The sequence below is a fragment of the Haliotis rubra genome, unplaced genomic scaffold (assembly GCF_003918875.1).
Source record: "Haliotis rubra isolate DU_JTF1 unplaced genomic scaffold, ASM391887v1 Scf809, whole genome shotgun sequence".
Taxonomy (NCBI): Eukaryota; Metazoa; Mollusca; class Gastropoda; order Lepetellida; family Haliotidae; genus Haliotis; species Haliotis rubra.
This window is the reverse complement of record NW_025767534.1, coordinates 6,494-27,343: the sequence shown is the minus strand read 5'-3', so window position 1 is coordinate 27,343 and position 20,850 is coordinate 6,494. Positions and strand designations below refer to the sequence as shown.

General features: G+C 38.9%; 1 protein-coding gene across 1 annotated transcript; it reads right to left on the bottom strand.

Moving 5' to 3' along the window:
* Nucleotides 1-1,762: 1,762 nt before the first annotated feature.
* LOC124261777 (receptor-type tyrosine-protein phosphatase epsilon-like) lies at nucleotides 1,763-19,904 on the bottom strand. Its single transcript, XM_046696132.1, has 24 exons — nucleotides 19,793-19,904; nucleotides 16,084-16,233; nucleotides 15,503-15,652; nucleotides 15,252-15,401; nucleotides 15,001-15,150; nucleotides 14,551-14,688; nucleotides 13,422-13,524; nucleotides 12,913-12,962; nucleotides 12,254-12,450; nucleotides 11,849-11,936; nucleotides 10,670-10,746; nucleotides 10,484-10,520; nucleotides 9,335-9,432; nucleotides 8,811-8,936; nucleotides 8,406-8,551; nucleotides 7,952-8,087; nucleotides 6,649-6,792; nucleotides 6,324-6,357; nucleotides 5,997-6,061; nucleotides 5,506-5,631; nucleotides 4,598-4,723; nucleotides 4,315-4,454; nucleotides 3,721-3,856; nucleotides 1,763-3,267 (listed from the first exon to the last, which is right to left on the bottom strand). Exons 1-24 carry the CDS (start codon nucleotides 19,833-19,835, stop codon nucleotides 3,196-3,198), a joined length of 2,682 nt encoding a protein of 893 aa, XP_046552088.1. The 5' UTR covers nucleotides 19,836-19,904; the 3' UTR covers nucleotides 1,763-3,195.
* Between the last annotated feature and the right edge of the window lie 946 nt (nucleotides 19,905-20,850).

Sequence of the window (20,850 nt, the reverse complement as noted above, 5' to 3'; positions counted from 1 at the left end):
TTTGAAACTCGTCGAACACCCACGAACAATGTTTCAGAAAATACGCAAACACAAACGCAAAAATAATGTTTATTAAATTAAAACTTACATAATCACACGTATTGTATGCCGGCGGTACATTCTGAGCAGTATAACATACAATGACAAACCAGCAAGGTCAGAATACAAATCGTCCAGGTTTCATCGAGCGTAGTAAAATAGTTGTGAAAAGGAGCACTCAGCTTGGGAAACATTTTGAAACTATATCAAACAAACAACCACATTGTACACTGTGTAATTATAACATCGTCTCGCATTTTCAGAGATCCACTCATCTATTTAGTTGAATATAACATAACACTGGCACAAAAGTTGTATATTGTTGAAAAAGCATGCAATGAGAGTTGCAGTAATAATTAGGGAAATAAAGGAAAATGTGTTGGCAAAATCAACAAAACGAACTAGAAATAGATAGAAATAGACGAGATTGCAAAAAGATGGGTTATACCGCAAATTGAGGTTAGTTGTACGATTGAACTCTCTAAAGAAATACAAAAACACATTATACGAACTCAGTACTGATGTAGAGTTAATTGTTCCAACTATATGTACATGGAATGTATAGTATGACCAGAAATTATTGAGAATTTTAGGAATGTGTTTAATTGGATTTCTAATATAAACAACCTTGACCAGCTATCAAGTGCATGGTTTCATTCAAGAAAGACAACTCCGTTAATCCTTTTTCATTAGTTTGTGAAGAGTTATCCCCCTTTGTTTACTTGCTAGCAGATGACATTTTCAGTGATCCTCAGTATGGATGAGTATCAGATCAGCTAAAGTGATTTCAAGTAGAACAGGCATCCCTTTGTCCACTGTTTATCGTGTTTTGAAAAATATTGCAAATGGATATGGCATTGAACACCAGGGAGGCGTAGGTAGGCCCAGAAAATTGACTGTCGGTGACAGGAGGGAGCTTGGTATTCTTGTCTCTAAAAACAAACGAAGGAGTTTAGAACACTTAAGCCTCGATATGATTGATAGAGGAACTGTGACTGTCTGTAAGGAGATAATTAGAACTGAGCTGCATGCAATGGGTTGGCAGAAAAGTCGAGGAATTCCATCACCGATCATGAAACCTGAACAAAAGGAGCGAAGGTTGAACTGGTGCTTACAGCATAGAAATTTTAACTGGGACAATGTGATTTTCTCAGATGAAAATTCTGTGTGGCTGTTTCCTACTACACTGAAATTCTGGACCAAACAAACTGAAAAACCCTTGTATCAGTGCCCAAAGTACAGTCCGAAATTTAACGTGTGGGGTGGAATATCTGTGTTAGGGGCAACGCCCCTCTGTGTATTTGAAGGGAATATAAACAGTGAGCGGTACACAGATATTCTTGAGGGACATTTGCTTCCATCTGCTCATGTGCTCTATTGAAATTTTTGGTTTCGGACCCAAAATATGACATTATTAGATTGGCCAAGCTATAGCCCTGACCTAAATCCAATAGAAAATGTTCGGGGACTTATGAAGGAAAGTGTCAATAAGAAAAATCTGACAAATATTGCTGAAATGAAAGAAGAGGTGGTCCGATATTGGGTCAGCATGGACCACGGCTTTCTAACTTCTTTGATCAGTAGTTTGCCCCATGGCATTGAAGCCTGCATTGCTGCCCATGGTGACTTGGCAAAATCCTAACTGTTCACCTGCCCTTGAATCTGGAGTTATGTTCTGCTAATAGTCACATTCAATACGTGAGTAATGAGTGAATTTTTTTTGGTACAATCTTTACATTCTCAATAATTTCTGGTTGTACTGTACAAGAGTTCAACTACCAGCACCATACAGGAGAAATCAGCATGTGACACGGGGACACCGGGTGGTAAGGTGTGTTTCTGTCCCCAAGCATGACAAAGATATTACCCACCAGAAAACCCATCTATGAAACTGTGGCAAAACTAATCATAGTTACTTTAATCGTTAACATATTGACTAAAAGGCATTGATAACACTAAAACAAATATTTTGTCCTGGTCTATGATATTGTACCTACAAGCATATGTTTTATTGACGTTCCACTTGTGATTAACTCTCATATTCTATGACAGCGTATGATTAAGCATGTTTGTCTCATTGTTGCATGATGACCCTTTTAGGCCACGGTATTGCTGAAATATTGCCAAAGTGACTATAAATTTTAACTCACTCACTCACTATTGTTGCATGCATTATAGTTTTTGAAAATGATAAGGTCATCCATTCCCCCGACCCTCAAAATAAGCAGATGTATACGGATGTTATCGACCGGTTGCATCCATTGTAAAGCCTTTGTAGAACGCCCCGCACCTTGTTCCAGTCTAGTTTTGTAGTAGGAGACCCCAACTTCTGGATGAGTGAGTGAGCCAGTGAGTTAACATTTTACGTCAGATCGGCAATATTCCAGCCATATAAATAAAAAAATATTTATAAACTATCAAGTCCTGTTGTCCAAGAACTGTAAAACAAACTAATTCAAAAAGCATTTAAAATACTAAACTATAAATTAACGATATAAGATCAAAGAGGCAGAGATAACCAGCAATCAAAGTTAGGCCACCAACCCGGGGCCGTGGCGACTTAAAATACTTCTGCTTCATGTACCATTCCCCCCCAGGATTTGTACCATACCACCCCTTCAGCTGCAAGAGATTGTCCCGAATGTTTGACGTTTCATAAATTATTCCACTGTTTTTGCCGTTAAAAACGGTGTTAGAAATGAATATGCTGTAAATGGTCTGGACTTACATACACTCCCGGGGACCATAATTTTACGGTTCTACAACCCCCATCAAGGTAACAGCCACCAAAAATCGCACTTAATAATCATGTACTACCTATCTATAAAATAACAGAAGGTACATCAAATTCAATCAATGAATTCAATTTCTTTTAAAAAACGCTTTGACATTTTTCTCCTTTGTGAAGTCAATACAGTCAAAGGCTGGTATCATAAACTTTATATACATTAACACCTACCAAGCCACTTAGCTCAGCTCGAAACATTGCATACATTAAAAAATATCCGCAGAAATTGTTTAGCATCATGTCTGGTTGTGTCAAGAAACCCATGGTAGCATTGTACTGTTCTGTCATGAAAAGACGTCACACAGAGATACAATTGCTTGAATGTTTCTAATCCACCAGTACACTCTAGCAGCGCATAGAGCTGGAGATCACATGTTGGCGTAGATGTTCTGGGACTCCAGGTAAGTTGCGGCCACGTCGTAACACAGGGCAACGTCAGCCTGAAATGTGTTGTAAACTGTTATGTTTACAGTGAGTGGGAATATGAAATTGTCTGAACAGAAAATATTCAGGTATTTCAGAAGGAAAAATATCCCATAGCGGCTTGAGACACTTTTACGTAAGTAGGTTAATGCATAAAGTGACCAATCCTTTCTACGGTCAAAGAACTCGATGGCAAAACACACTTCGCAGTACTGCGTTATTCCCAAAATAGCATCTGTCACTTATGACAACTTTCTTGAAGGCATTATGTATCTACTGTACATTCTGACTTCATCCAGGTGTGGCTGTAAATGTTGAAACCAGGTTTCGCGAAAAGTGACTGCTTCCGTGGATGAGTAAAATTCAGTAATTAGTTCCACGCGTTTCATCTTTATTGAGCCAACACGTGTGTAAACACTGATACATACCTACTATAGGTACGATAATAGAAGAAACCTGCAAGACACTACCTGTGTGATGTCCTGATCCAGACAGTGGCCCACAGCTCTCATGTTGTTGTAGATCTCAGCTCGTTTGTCATACTTCAGGCCTTGGACAATATTGCTCAGGATGCATAACATTGCTCCGTTCTGCCTGCCGCCATCGCTGTAACAAACATGGAGAGCCCAAGTTAGAGCGGGTGAAATCGATGACATGAATATTTGTTTCTTTAAGCAACATCATAATAATGCGTGACTCACGTCGGAATGTTGCAGCTTTAGTGACATGGTGGACCAGGCAAATCGTGACGGTTTGTAGCGCGATACACTCAGTAATCTCACAACACTTGTCGGTGATTATGGCTCTGATGATATATTTCAAATTCTTTGATTAATGCACCAGTGACCAAAAGTATTTTCGATGCGATTTCTCTATTTTCACTTATACAATAAGTTGTCGTTCTCATGGTGAACAGCAGTCTCGCCTGTGCGTGTGTTTGTGACGAGTGGGACAGGAAACGCTCATCTTGATGCGAACACTTCGTATCATCACTTTCTGATAGTGATTCACAAACACCTGTGTCATACTTGATGTTGATTCCTTGTTTTGTGTACTTTCCTTACCTGTACATAACAGTGACAGTGTTGGGATTGACGTCTCCTGCGTGGCGGTCCAGTTCTTCCAGAAGTTCCAAGAAAGCCGAAGGGGATTGAGCAGGTAAATTGTTCAAGATGTACACCCGCACATGTGTTGGTTGAGAGTTCTGTTAGCAAACGAATATGTAAGTTATGAGCCTAATACCCCCAGCGGACATAAGATGCAGTCAAACTGATCTAATGATTGTGTGCTTCAAACCTGAAAACTACATCGTTTATATAAGAGTTCAGCCATGCATTGTGGGCGTACCTCCATCTGTCTGTGGATGTTCAGGAGGGTGATGTCAGTGTTGACGGGAATCTCAGTGGAACATCTGACAGTCACAGGGTCCAGATCTAGGCTGTCTCCTGGGGATGGAACAAAACTGGACAGACTCTGAAACATAAAGAGTCAGTTTGGATGGAATTAGAGTATGTGGTTATGTGGTGGTGTTATTCATTGTGGAACAAGGATGTATTTGTATTACAATGATTCCTGGTTATTCCAGCGTGATCTGAACAATAGAGTTAGAGAAAGTTCTGGAAGCACTTTTTATACACTAATTCGTGCTTCCGTCATCTAACATTACAAAATTACAAAGTGTGAGTAAGTGAGTTAATATTTATTGTCACATCGGCACTATTTCAGCCATATCGTGACGAGAACAATTAATTAACAAAATTACAAAAGACGATCAGTTGTATGGAGATCACTTTGCACTTTACATATTTTGGCAGATTGACCATTGTTACAGGGAGGTGATCCTATCCATGCTATAGTTACTGCTTTTATATTACACTCATGGAAACGAATAAGGGAACACCTGAAAGTACAAGTGTTCCTTTATTCTTTACTAGGTTTTTTTCTCAAGCTTTGTATTGCACTGTGGGTGAAAGTCTGGAAAAGAATAGAGGAACGCTTGTACTTTCAGGTACAGTTTCAGTTTCCTATTTCCCTTCCATGAGTATACATTGCCATATAATTTATATTGCCACTCTATTCTGTACACCCATTGGAATTACATTGTTATAATTTGCAGAGATTTGTACACTGAAATGATATGGCATTTCTTTGTTGGTTGTTGTCAATTTTTTTTAAGGAAAGAATACCAGTAAACTTATTGTTTCAACTTAGGAGTCAACACGTAACAGTGTGACAATGTGAGCAGCATAACCCACCTGGTGCGAGTCTGGCAGGACAATGACGGTGGAAGACTCCTGTTCCTCTGTGAGTTTCCAGAACAGAGACGCCGTGGTGACGGAGGGGGCCTCAGTTAACAGGTAGCCATTCATGGACAGGTGGGACTGAAGATTAATAAATACCAGATTAGGACTATGTATAGAGACACATAATGATGTTCCTATCATTAACCAGTTTACAGGTAGCCGTTCATGGAGAGGTAGGACTGAAGTGAAGATGATTAAAAGTGTTATTCTCTTTCTACATGGATTGCCATGCTGTTTTACATCAAGAAGGTAGCATCTACTGACAGTTACCACGAACAATGTTCAGGACTTAGAAATCGAAAATTAAACTTTCAAAATGTACTAAATTGACTTTAATGTTACTTTTCTTTGCCCCACCATGTAACAAATACAATCTAATTAAAAAACCGCCGCTGTTTACAGATGTTTCACAGGTCCCAAATGTAACAAATAAAAATCTGTACCCGCAGGCGGATAGACAGGATGTCTGAGCGTCCATTTATCCACACCTGACCTTTCACGCTTGTTTCTGAAACAGGAATTGAATGACGTTTTTCCTCGCCTGACTTTGAAATCATTTCGACGAATTGATAATGATATAACATTTCAATAACTATAGCAGGGTTCTACATTTGTTGATTTACTGATACAATATATTCAGTTGTATACTAGATGTATGTACCAGGTGAGATGATTGATCTCTTGCCAGAAATACGAGAAGAATACAAAACATGTCAGGGCATCCGAAAGACACCGAAACAAGTTAGCGTCCGCATTTCAATCATGCTCACCGTTGGACTGCTCCTTTCGTTGGGTGTTCAGGGTCTACAACGACAAAAAACATATCTTGAACATTTGAAGGTGTTGTCAAGCCACAGTTTTCATTGTTACTTTACCGAAAGTGAGTGAGTGAGTGAGTAAATATTAACGTCACATCGGCAATATCTCCAGCCATATCGTGACGAAAAACAATTTATAAAATAAAAAGTGAAAACATTTGGAAGATTAAAACCTGTCGACGATGGACAGTAAAAATACTGGAGATCACAGATATTAATATAACTTTACCGAAAGCAAATATATATGATCAGAGTTGTGTTATGACAAAGCAGCTACCTCTATGAACCTGGTGATTGACATCCGACCTGTGGAGAACGTCCCTTTCACATTTCGGTTGCTCCTGAATTCTTCGAGGCTGATGGCGGTATTGCCAACCTGGAGTGTTTCATGCAGGGCCGTATACAGACACGTGTACTGCTCCTAATACAATAACACATTCAATAGGTGAAAGCGGTTATGGTTTTTAACACACGTGTGCGGCTCCTTATGCAATAAAACATTCAGTAGTTGAACATGGTTATGGTTTTTAACACACGTGTACGGCTCCATATGCAATAAAATATTCAGTAGTTGAACATGGTTATAGTTTTTAACACACGTGTACGGCTCCATATGCAATAAAACATTCAGTAGTTGAACATGGTTATGACTTTTAACACACGTGTACGGCTTCATATGCAATAAAACATTCAGTAGTTGAACATGGTTATGGTTTTTAACACACGTGTACGGCTCCTTATGCAAGAAAACATTCAATAGTTGAACATGGTTATGACGTTTAACACACGTGTACGGCTCCTTATGCAATAAAACATTCAGTAGTTGAACATGGTTATGACTTTTAACACACGTGTACGGCTCCTTATGCAATAAAACATTCAGTAGTTGAACATGGTTATGACTTTTAACACACGTGTACGGCTCCTTATGCAATAAAACATTCAGAAGTTGAACATGGTTATGACTTTTAACACACGTGTACGGCTCCATATGCGATAAAACATTCAATAGTTGAACATGGTTATGACTTTTAACACACGTGTACGGCTTCTTATGCAATAAAATATTCAATAGTTGAACATGGTTATGACTTTTAACACACGTGTACGGCTCCATATGCAATAAAACATTCAATAGTTGAACATGGTTATGGGTTTTAACACACGTGTACGGCTCCATATGCAATAAAATATTCAGTAGTTGAACATGGTTATGACTTTTAACACACGTGTACGGCTCCTAGTGCAATAAAACATTCAGAAGTTGAACATGGTTATGACGTTTAACACACGTACATACTGTTCCTAATGCAATAAAACATTCAATAGTAGAAGATGGTTAGGAATTTGTGTATTGCTCCTGATGCAATACAACATTCAATAGTTGAACGTGGTAATTACTTTTAACACACGTGTACTGCTCTTAAAGCAAAACACATTCAAAACAGTCATTGGAAATCATGGTTGTGAAGTGGAGAATGAAACACTGATCAGATTGGGCTACTTGGAGTGCATTTATATATCAGGAAACAACAATGTGTAGGTTTCGGTTTTAGTTTCTAATTATTTCACTTTCCCACCTTGGTCTGTATCATGCCCTTCCTCTGGTCTCTCATCCCCGAGACACAACCAAACACATCCACCGCATCTTCAGCCACAGCCTGGTCCAGCAAGTAGTCCAGGGCGATGTAGGTTCCTGTCCGGCCGATCCCAGCACTGAATGTTGAACCAATGTCATGTTTAATTCGCAAACCATTTAAAAAATACTAATACAATCAATTAGTTCACTACTTGAAACATGAAACAAATAATGTGTCGTTATATAACAAAACTCATTTGTATCTTCTGGCAAAGCCTCTACAGTTAACTGTCTGTAAACATAGCCAATAAAATTCCGTGTAAGCTAAGAAACCAATACTACTACTCGTGTGTCTAGTACCAGTATCAGACATGACGATGTCCATACGTTCTAATTGGGTTTAACAAGGAACATTGTTTTCAATATACATGTAAATATGTTGGCAGAGCATCTACCTGCAGTGAACCAGTAGCGGGTCATCCTGTGTGGTACGTGATGTCCTGACCAGCCACAGAAACTCAGTCAAGGCCATCTCCTCGGGAGTTCCATGATCCGGCCATGTTGTGAAGTGGAACTGATTGAAACATCGTCTTGTGTTTGTCTGAAGTTGTGCAAAAACACAACCATCTGAGCTTTGTGCTTCATTGAGTGAATAGTGACAGGGCTGACTACGAAGCTGAGTTTATGAACCATACATATTCGAATACTTTGATGTAACAGATCAATTACAGTCAAATACAATGTTTGTGAAAAAAACCTGGACACGAATTAAGGAACACTTATATACTTCTGTGTTTCCGTGTTTATTTCTGTCAATATATTTACTGCTTACATCTATGTCAAATGAATGGATGTCGTACCTGTCTGTCTGTGACATGCAGTTCTCTGACCACCCAGTTAGCTCGCATACTGGAGTCGGTCACAGAGATGATGAAGTCACCAGTGTTCATGTCTGTTGAGTCAGACCAGTACGCGACGCACTTCACCTGCAGTTAACAAATAATGTCTTTTGATGGAATCATCGCTAATACATGCTTTTCAACATTTTAATAGTTACATATATCCCAACGTTTATATAACAATATAATTAAGCAGTTTGTATTTCGCTTTTGAAAACCATAACATCATTGAAACGTTTGTATCTGGTCATAAACAGAAATAAACTTGCATGTGAAAGGTTGCTCAAGAAAATGGCTTGGTCCCTGTGGCAGACATGATACATCAAATTGACAAACTAGAAGATAATTGCGACCAACGCTATTTCGCAAAGAATAACATGTAAGTAAGCAGAGATTACAAAACCGTGACATGTTAATGGTAGCAGCATGATGTGCTGGTTGTCTGTATTGCTGATGTATTTGATAAATGATATCTGGAGACGGACCCTTCCCAACTCCTTCAGGTTTGTCAACATGACGACTCTTGTACAGTTCTGTTCCCAGATCATCCTCCAGAAGTCTGTCAGGGTCATCCTGTTGGGAGCTGTCGGTGAAAGATAAGTTAGGTCATGTTGTTTTGTGGAAATCACTCCTCCGCGTAAAAGGAGTACCGCTAGATATGTGGCAAGCAATGAGTTATATGTCGAAGTATAAGTTATAAGTAATTTAAACTGAGAATTCGTTTATAAAAAGAACCCGTGCATTCAAAGGCCTAACCACATGAGTGCCCATTAAGAGTTCTGATTCGGGGAAATTTCACATGTAGAAAAATATTTAAAGTATAATATTCTTAAACTCTCTTTCATATCACAGATAAATATATTTGTTCCTCTCGTTCTGGAATATCATATGTTGTTACAGTGATTACCTGGTTCATTGTATGGATAAAGTGCAGACTACAGTTGTCCGACTTCAATTTTGTGGAAGCCGCGGTGGCTGAGTGGGTCAGGCGTCTGACATTGTGTACTTTCGATTAGGTGCCAGACTCTGAGGGTGTGGGTTCGAATCCCTGATGGGATTCAACCCAACAAAAGTACTAGAATCTGTACTTTACACATGATGTGTAATCCAAATATAATATGTCTCGCAGGTTTATTGTACCCTCGTACAGCCCTACCTGGATATAACGTTAGCATAGAACACAGTATGAGTGTAATTGACACGGATATATGATTGATCACAACGAAGTTAGAAGCACCAGGGTTGACCGCAAGACGAGTGAGAGTGTCAGGAAAGATCACGACAGGGACGAAAGTATCAGGACAGGCCATGACACGAGTGTAATTAGAAGGATAGACCATGCATCAGCGTTAGCATCACGACAAATCATTGTAACTACAGACCATTGTGACTACCAGGGAAGACCATTAAAATAGTGTAAGTAGGAGAGATTATATCTCCGCTGTTAGCATCGCGATAGATCGTTACATGGCTGTAACTACCAGGATAGACCATGACATGATTGGTGGACCATAAGACCAGTGTTAGTATCACGACAGATCCTTGACATATCAAGCTCAAGGATAGACTCTTGACAGTGAAGAAGGGGGCAGAAGCATATATCATTACACGACTGTAAGCATTTGTAACCGTACCTTGTGCTGCTATGTAGGCTTTGGGTTGAGAGTATCCCTATTGAAACAATACATGACATTAAATATAGCTACATGTAGTACAGTCACTACAGTAACAGAAACAACAACACCAACATCAATTAGCATCTGTAAACAAAACTTGACAATTATCATCATTTCCTTAAAGAAATGCGATATCCAACTCACATCGATGTAGCTGGCGTTGATGTAGTCGGAACCAGGCTGGCCTGGCAGTTCCTGCAATACGACCCGAGTGGCATCATCTGTAATACAGGAGACTGTGATGTAGGAGACTCTACAATACGGATAACATAAGGGTTGTGCTCTCCATAAGGACGTATGACAAAAAGGGTGACTTCAATTTTCAATAATCAACTTTCCTTTTATGTTGAGCAATATCCGTTTGAACTGCTCACACGATGTCAAAGAGCGTCATATAAATCTTGCTCAGTTGTTAGATCTATTTGACATCAAAATCATGTTAGATGCAATTCCGTATTTTGGCGATACATTCCCGTGTATTTCAGGTGAACAACGTTTATTTGGTAATGGCGGGTGCTACAGATAGAACATCCCCTTTTGATTCAGACTGATAAACACAAGCTCATGACGTAGTCAGAACTGTACTCTCATTTAACGGGGATTTCTTGTGGACGTGAAAAGGGATTTGTTGCTTTTATTTGGGAGAGCTGAACATCAAGCAACATGGTTACTCATAGAAATGAAAGGTAAAATATACATATATTTATACTTCTTTCATGAAGGCCACGATTATGTAGTCAGTATAGATGTATTTTGAACAATACAATGCACTAATACGGGCCAGAGAACGCATTCTCTAAGAATTACGTAGTGTATATAAGCATTGTTGTAATGGACTACAATGAAGTCTTATGCACACTTCGATACCTTTACAGCATTACTGTCCAAAGTTAATGGAATGGACATTTACGAGCAAACACCCACAAATCACTAACTGTTTCCAGCTGCCCTACCCTGTCAGTAGCCTACGTAATAAGAAATGTTCACAACAGAACACAGTCAAGGTTGGTCAGACAATAGTGTCAAGTTAGCTGAGGGTTGGACAAGTCTTAATTATTTGAACTGGGTCATCTATAAGTAAAAGTAAAGATAAACATCAACACGTATGTTACTTATCACTTACAGCATATAATACACATAACGTTGTCACTTAGAATTGACTTCCACATTCAGAACACTGCATCACATGCTACATTTCTATCTCAATCTTTTTTTATCTGATACATAAGATCAACTTTGCAGAGTTGGCATGATACATATCACGAGGGCCGTTAAATCAAATTAAACTAAATTAAAGCATGATTAGAGAATTGATATACTCACATGGATAATAACTTATGTATTTGTTTTTGCCTTTGTTTTCCTCCAGCTGTGAATCATTGTAAGGCCGGGTGAAGGTGGTGGGCAGCTTCTGTGATTAATGAAGGAACCGTGGGTTATTATATATTAAGTCCCATTGACATTGATAAATGATGGTTGATAATCACCGTGTATACTATATGGTGTTTACATGACCCAGGACAAGAGACCATGCAGCTGATGACACTATGATGGATGGACAAATACAAATGAATGTGATCGTCATACAAATGCATTTCTTGTCGTAAGATGACAAAAGAATATCATATCTGGAAAACGTGTACATGACATATCTATATGCTTAAGAGCAATGTGTCGTGAATCTGAAATCTATTTTTGATTGATGTACACATTCCTGATTCAACTGACCTGAAACTCTGCCTGGAATCCCCCGACGGGCACCTGCAGCTCCTTGATCCGTTCCCCCAGCTGATCTACAGACACCACCGTCACAACAGGAGCTCTCGCTATGTTGTAGTACGTGGCATTGTGGTCCTCCTCTACATCGTCCTCGTCCTCCCCTAGGACAGGCACAGGGTTGTCCACTCCCATTTCTAGTGGGTCCTCTATCCAATACAGAGAAGTAATTATATAAGTAGATGTGCATTCTTTGTAGTAGCAACTGTTGCGCAACAATCGGGATTAATCCTTACAAGAAGTTGTTGGAGAGCGTCACATACGATTCTTGATCAAAAGTTTGAAGATTGCAAAGTTCAAGGCCTCATGAAAGGTTCCTGTCAAATGTTTCAAATTAGACCCATCATTGCCAAAAAACTACCACAGTAATGCGCTGAGTTATCAACTCCTGTGTCAAATATTTGAGCTATTACATGATAAGAATATCCATATCGGTAATTATGCATAGTCATACAGTATATATTGACACTATGGAGAGTTTTAAGACAGATCCGAGTCCATGGCGACATCTATTTGAGGCTGGTTATTTTAATTAAATACATCCTTTCTAAAAGAAAGAAAAACTTTCATTTAGAAATTCAACAATTCTTCGGACGAATGGTTGTACGAACCTTTGTGTATTTCGGTGTGATTGTATGGCTGCTTCCGATGACTCCTTCGCCTTTGATCAAGAAAATATATTTTGGGTTAATTATGTTTACGTTAACATCTCATATTTATTTGCATGTGTATGATGAACATTGTTACATTTAGATCACATTCTAATGTGTAATATTGATGATGCGCACTTCCTGTGGGAGTTAAGAATTGGTAATTTGGTAAGTAAATCGATGAAAATGAACCGATGGAACGTTTCGATATTCTGATATGATAGTTACAGGCTTATGTTTACGCTTTGGATCAAATCAGACGATGCCAGGGGCATTTCAGCTTAACGTACCAACGTACAGTTTTCTACAAGTTTTCAAACGATAGACTTTATGCCCGCTTCATCACCTGTCACCCAATTGTCAGATTCTAGTGTGCAGAACAACATTGGGCATTCACGCCCACGCGGGCCCTTCATTCTGTATTGTATTTATGCTCAGATACTGCGTGTAGCGGTGTTAGTGTTCATCACCTGAGGAGGACGACAACAAGAGCAACGATGGCGACTACAGCAATGGCAGCAACAACGACACCGGCTATAACAGCAGGACTAGCGGACAACGGCTTACTGATTTCTAGAACAGAGAAATATCAATATGTGATAAACAGAAACATAAGTCTTACAACTGTTGCAAGTCTTCATAACTATAGTCAGTAACATATCATCCTCAAGGAATATGACAAATAAAAACACATACTCTTTTTGAACAGCATTTTGCCATTTTCCTTTATATTCATTCTTCAAACAGTAAGACATCGTGAAATATAAAGAACAAAGATAAGCTTTGGCGACAAATTGAAACATCTCTTGCAAGAGCATTCATATCTGCCAAAACGCGTCCGATAGATTCCACATGCCGGCTTAAGCGCCTCCCACGTGCATTTACTGCATTTAACATGAACCAATGTTTATGGAAACACGAGTCATGAAACTGACCTTGTAACCTAAAAGAACTAAAACTAATATTTAGGCTACAGGAAATAGAGTTTGTGAGCCTTTAGATAGAATTGGGATACGTATGTAGATTGTAGAATTGCTTGGAAATATTTTAATAACTATAAAGGTTCAGTTAAGTACAAAATGTTGATCTTAGTTTTCAGTTGATTGCATTGGAAGTATCATACTTGGATGTGTAATTTATTTGTCCGAAAAATAGAAATCTCAGTATTTTTCAGAAAAAGTAATACAAATATAAGTGACAAGTGAATCTCAATTCCATGTTAGTACATTAAAAACCCAACAGCATCGTGTTCTTCTGAATGTGGCATGGACACGCATGTTTTGAACCTGAACAAGTAACTTATTGATTTGTACCTGGTTTTTTTTTCAAATCACCATAAAATATTTCCAAAATAATACATTAAGATTAGAATTGATATGTGCAGTTTTCTGTGATAATAATTCTAAGATTCTTTCACTTTCAGCAATTTAAAAGTTGGCTAAAGTAAATGGCTAAAGTAAAACGTTGTATTTGTAGACCTCAAATAACGAACTGAAAATAAAATCACTAAGCGTGTTTCATTTTTTTTTAAAATAACGCTTTGAGAAAGAAGAAATGTGTTCTCGGGACACATATACTCAAAGTATTAATGTATCTTACTTTCCGTGCAGATGTTCGCAGCCCAGCCGTCAATGCATCCGTCTGGACAGGCACCGCTGAGATGATGACAGGTCTTAAAATCACGACACTGTCCACATGTCCCAGAACAGTTGGCACCATATGTACCAGGACTACACCCTGAAACAAATATACGTTGCGTCTTAGTGTCTGGGTATCCTTTGCGCTTATCGCTGAAGTATGCCCACAGCTGATATCCATGTAACATAAAGGCACACCATTTTCTTTGAAAAAACATCTTACAGTGTAAAAATCGTGGATCGCCTAATGAACCTACTACAGGGCCAGAAGCAGACGAAATGCAATTAATTCAAATGATAATATTATTGGACATAAGGGAAACGTGGATACATATTGATGTCAATATGTGTAAGCAGACATACCGATATTTCATACAGCCAGTGATGTATGACACTTTCTGATGCCTGTTACCTGTAGTGCAGTCTTCCCCTATCCATCCTGCCTGACATCCATCTGTACACCGTCCTGTATCCTGGGAACAGGTGCTTGTATCTCCCTGGCACATCCGGGTACTGCAGTTCTTGGCACATCCAACTCCATATTCCATACCTTGGTCACAGGCTGTAAAATATGGTTGTCAAGTATGTGTTCTGTCTAATCAAAATGGTGTCTGCAGTAAGACATAAATTCAGTGAAGTATGATGCTTTCTGATGTCTGTTACCTGTAGTGCAGTCTTCCTTCTTCCATCCTGCCTGACATCCATCTGTACACCGTCCTGTATCCAGGGGACAGGTGCTTGTATCTCCCTGGCACATCCGGGTACTGCAGTTCTTGGCACATCCAACTCCATATTCCATACCTTGGACACAGGCTGTAAAATATGGTTGTCAAGTATGTCTTCTGTCTAATCAAAATGGTATCTGCAGTAGGACATAAATTCAGTGAAGTATGACACTTTCTGATGTCTGTTACCTGTAGTGCAGTCTTCCCCCTTCCATCCTGCCTGACATCCATCTGTACACCGTCCTGTATCCAGGGGACAGGTGCTTGTATCTCCCTGGCACATCCGGGTACCGCAGGTTCTGAGACACCCAACCCCGTATTCCACACCTTGAACACAGGCTGTACACAGGCAATACTATGAGCGTCTAATGTAAGTCTATTTGAGAACGTCTGCAAGGATCGACTCACCCAGTAGTCTCAGCGGGATACAACATAAAAACTCCTTTATGTTTATGCCCTGCGTTGTGTTATGTTTAGGTCATTTCAAGAACAAGTGTGCGGAAAATATATGAACATAAAATGTATCGTTCATACGTGGTTTCGTGGTCACGTGATTGGGCTCACCTCAACAGAGAAACTGTACATGGAAGAAACTTTCCGTAAAAGAATGAGAAATGAGTGCAATATCCCAGCATATACCAGTAAGTTTGCTGTTTTATTCTTTCGGTTAGCAGAAAAGTCGGTACAATCAATGTGCACGTGTCTTGGTAAAACCTACTGTGCACAATGATGCACGTGAGCAGGAAAAGAATTCCATCTGTTGTTATTACCTTGTGCGCAGTCTTCTCCCTTAAACCCTGACTGGCATCCGTTCTCACAGCGGCCTGAATCCTGGGGACAGGTGGCATTCCCTCCCTCACACATCCGGGCACTGCAGTTACCCGAACACTTAGCTCCATATTCCACCCCTTGTATGCAGGCTGTCATTGGAAGAAGTTGTATAGAAAACAAGACTATACACACACGTTATTCACAGGACAAAGTTCGTATTGCACAAGGTACAGTTCTATCAAACGGAAGCATGTTCAATTTTCAATGTCTCTTTGACATTTTGACGCATATGCAAAACAGTATTGAAACATGAATCGCTTTTTGTCATCTCCCATTACCCTGACTAACATCCGATCTCATCTCTCGGCCTGAATCCTTTTACGTTATGTTGTGCAGTTATCCTTCGATTCTTATGCTTTTTATTCCATTGATATTCATATCATAATTATGTTTGTTTGTATGATTATTTCTTACACTGACTTTAGATGTGCACGTGCTACGATCAAATGCAAGTGTTACGGTTCAGAAACTATCGTGGCAAAAGGCTTGTGAATCCCCTTTAAACCAGCCAAATAACACACAAACGAGTCTATAATATTCAATTATATATCGAATAAAGAAAAACAAGATTACAATGTATGACAGTAAAATGCAACACAATTGTATCACCAACTAAATGTCTATAGTCACAAACGTCTTGTTCCCTGTAGATATACTGCTTGATGTTTGTTGACAGCTGAGAGTTCCATGTAGAGTGGTCGGTCTTGATCACGCATTCACACTAAACATGCACATTTACTCTATTTCGTTGTCGCATGATTGCAAAAATATTCTTCACAAAAGGAAGCTTAGAAATAAAGATACATTGGGTATTTGTGTTGATTCGCCATTACCATTTCAATAATACATAAAAATATATTATTACGATGGGTATAACATACCATTTTTGTTAAAAGTCGCATGTCGCCAGCGACGGTGTATATATTTGTTGCATCCAAAATAACTTAAGTCATAGTGAATGTTATCTTTTCACGCATCATGTGGAAGATATCATGCTGCATTCGACTGTGACGTAGTCATTTGACCTAATATTTGAGGGTATAGTCAAAATATTAGTCAAATTTTAATGAAATTCCACTGTAGCCAATTCTATTATTTTACGTTATGCTCTAAAAGAAAGAAAACAACATCAAAAGAGAAAACGAATTCATTTAGTAACTTTAAGAACGTAATCGCTCAGGTTTTATTGAAGACACTCAACATCAAATCCACTTGTTGTAATAACTTGTTAAACTATAAATATGCTGGGAAGATACAATGCATATACAGTACATCTTACGACGTTTTAAGACCATTTACATATCCTGAGCACATCTATACATCAATGATGTATTTTACGTTACGTATTCTACGTTATGGTATTTTACGCTACAGTTCCATATATGGCTATCTAACATCACATTACCCCAGTATCAAATTTGACGCTATTCACGTTGCGTCTTTGATGTTGCTTCCAATGTGCTTGTTGCTCATGATCTGAAGCTCTGGCGGGTTAAAACACTGGTATGTACGTACTGAACTTTCAACCTTGACTCTTGTGTATGTGTACAAGTCAAACTGTTAAACGTTTATCAATGCATGTAATGAAGACATTCTAATGAGAAGTACCATGTATGATCATGCTCGGTAATGAAAAACATACTGAAATTACCATATGGAATTCGTAACGTAAAATACAGTTGCTGTGACGTAAAATACAATTAGATTGTACTGGCGCTATATGAACATAACTGCCTATCTAATCCAACATTTGTTAAAGATATGTAATTAATGTATTTGTATTTGCAGTGTTCTGAAAATGACAAAAACTGCAGCCATAATGTTTGACTGTATTTTACGTTACAGTTGTATTAAATGTTTATTACCTTACAGTGATACATTTGATAACCATTATGGAGCAATAAATATATTCCCAGGTCGCATAACTCCTTGACGTTGCTTATAGCTATAGAAATGCCAGTGTCAGGCATTCAATATTACTTTAGATGAACTAGAGAACCTATTTGGAAATTCTTGTTTGAAGTTTCACCAATTGTCAATATAACGGTCAGATTCTATATAACATCTGATTAATCTTTTAATTTATTTGCCTTGAAATTAACTCTAGTTTGTTAAAGGAACTTAGCAAACAATTAAAACAAGTTGTACTATAGTTTTACATATATCTAACATTAAATTTTGTGTGACGTATAATACACTAGAAAATATCCCCTCTAGCTGATAGTAACTGCCGTTTATAAAAAACCCATAAGACATTGTATGCTATCATTCTGTACATAGGCCACGTAAATAATACTTGTCGTTGCCATATCGAAGAAATTGCGTTCAGATAAAAAAAAAAAGATTTCCATTGTCACAAGTGTGAGTGAGAATGAGTGTGATACGTCGATGATAGCAGACAGATGAGAGTAAATCCAAATTCGCTCCGTCATACATCACCAGCAACCATCCCTTATATACCTATTATACAGTTCTAGAGTGTTCTGACAAAAAGCTGTGCAACACCACCATCTGCTCAGAGCTTCCAGAGTCCCACCGAAGACACCGGAAGCGAAACAAACAAAGGAGGAAACTTCTCAGCTTACTCTTAACAGGTGAAAATACACAGCCTAAGTTCAATGCAAGGTGTGAGTTCAAATCCACACTCAGCGCTTTTAAACTTTTGTGACCTATAATAACTAAAAGTTGATTAATGAAACATTATAGTTAACAAAAACACATTCCCATAAGACAAGCATGACATGAAATACGGGTACCTGACATTCAGCAAATATCAAGTTTCTGTAATCTGTTTTCACAGCTCGATATCTTTGAAAATCAATTGATTCACTTTGTTGATAAGCAAATATGGGGCATCCTCAACTGACAACTCTACAATGCTGGCATGCCAATGAGGACTGCAAGCGTAAAGAGATGTAATCTTGCCATCCATCAGCTATCAGAAAACATCAGCAAGATAATCACGTAGAGCACGAGTGGCAACACCAAGGCCAGAAGCAGACAAAATGCAATCAATTCAAAATGATAATATTATTGGACATAAGGGAAATGTGATACATATTGGTGTCAATATGTGTAGGCAGACATACCGATATTTCATACAGCCAGTGAAGTATGACACTTTCTGATATCTGTTACCTGTAGTGCAGTCTTCCCCTTCCACCCTGCTCGACATCCAGCTGTACACCGTCCTGTATCCAGGGACAGGTGCTTGTATCTCCCTGGCACATCCGGGTACTGCAGCTCTTGGCACATCCAACTCCATATTCCATACTTTGGACACAGGCTGTAAAATATGGTTGTCGTCAGCATGTGTTCTGTCTAATCAAGATGGTGTCTTCAGTAAGACATAAATTCAGTGAAATATGACACTTTCTGATGTCTGTTACCTGTAGTGCAGTCTTCCTCCTTCCATCCTGCCTCGATCCATCTGGTACACCAGTCCTGTATCCCAGGACAGGTGCTCCCATCTCCTTGGCACATCCGGGTACTGCAGCTCTTGGCTCTGGCACATCCAACTCCATATTCCATATAATTTGGACACAGGCTGTAAAATATGGTTGTCGTCATGTGTTCTGTCTAATCAAGATGGTGGCCCGCAGTAAGACATAAATTCAGTGAAGTATGACACTTTCTGATGTCTGTTACCTGTAGTGCAGTCTTCCTCCCTTCCATCCTGCCTGACATCCATCTGTACACCGTCCTGTATCCCAGGGACAGGTGCTTGTATCTCCCCTGGCACATCCGGGTACCGCAGGTTTTGAGACACCCAACCCCGTATTCCATACCTTGATCACAAGCTGTACACAGGCAAGACTATGAGCGTCTAATGTAAGTTGTAGTTTATTAGAGAACGTCTGCACGTCTGATCTACTCACCCAGTAGTCTTCAGCGGGATACAACATAAAAATCCTTTATGTTTATGCCCTGCGTTGTGTTATGTTTATGTTTAGGTCATTTCAAGAACAAGTCTGTGGAAAATATATGAACATAAAATGTATCGTTCATACGTGGTTTCGTGGTCACGTGATCGGGCTCACTCAATAGAGAAACTGTACATGGTAGAAACTTGTCCGTAAAAGAATGAGAAATGAGTGCAATATCCCAGCATATACCAGTAAGGTTGCTGTTTTATTCTTTCGGTTAGCAGAAAAGTCGGTACAATCAATGTGCACGTGTGTTGGTAAAACCTACTGTGCATAACATGATGCAGGTGAGCAGGAAAAGAATTAAAACCAACTAGAATATCACAGTATCAAGAAATACAACTAGCCTCTCTTTAAAATTTGATTTCAAATTAGGACAAAACAGTGTAAAATGTGCTATAGATCGCCAACAACTGAAGGTAGATCACCATACCAGGGACCATGGGGACTTACAGTACCTTTGCTACCTGCATGGACCCTAGTTGGATTTACACCATCCCTTCAGATGTTGGCGATTGTAGACTAATCTAACCATAAATTAAAATAACATATATCCTACGATTACATAATGTGGTAGGTTTAAATCTACCTTGAATGTTTTGGGACTTACGTTCCTCTAGGAGAACAAGAAGTTTACAGTACTTTAACCCCTTTGAGGATACACAGCCACTAACAACCTCTTCAGTTACTAATCTAAACTATCAATCATAAAACATATTAATCAAAATTTGTCAGTCAATTCTATCTCTTTTAAATATTCAATGATAAAATGGTAATTAG

Excerpts from the sequence above, each read along its gene's own strand:
- LOC124261777 (XM_046696132.1), bottom strand. The coding sequence starts at position 19,835 with ATGGATGTCAGGCAGGATGGAAGGGAGGAAGACTGCACTACAG. Across the intron at positions 16,234-19,792 it reads GGAGGAAGACTGCACTACAG|CCTGCATACAAGGGGTGGAA; the intron begins GTAACAGACATC and ends TTCCAATGACAG. Across the intron at positions 3,857-4,314 it reads ACTGTCACTGTTATGTACAG|CGATGGCGGCAGGCAGAACG; the intron begins GTAAGGAAAGTA and ends TGTTTGTTACAG.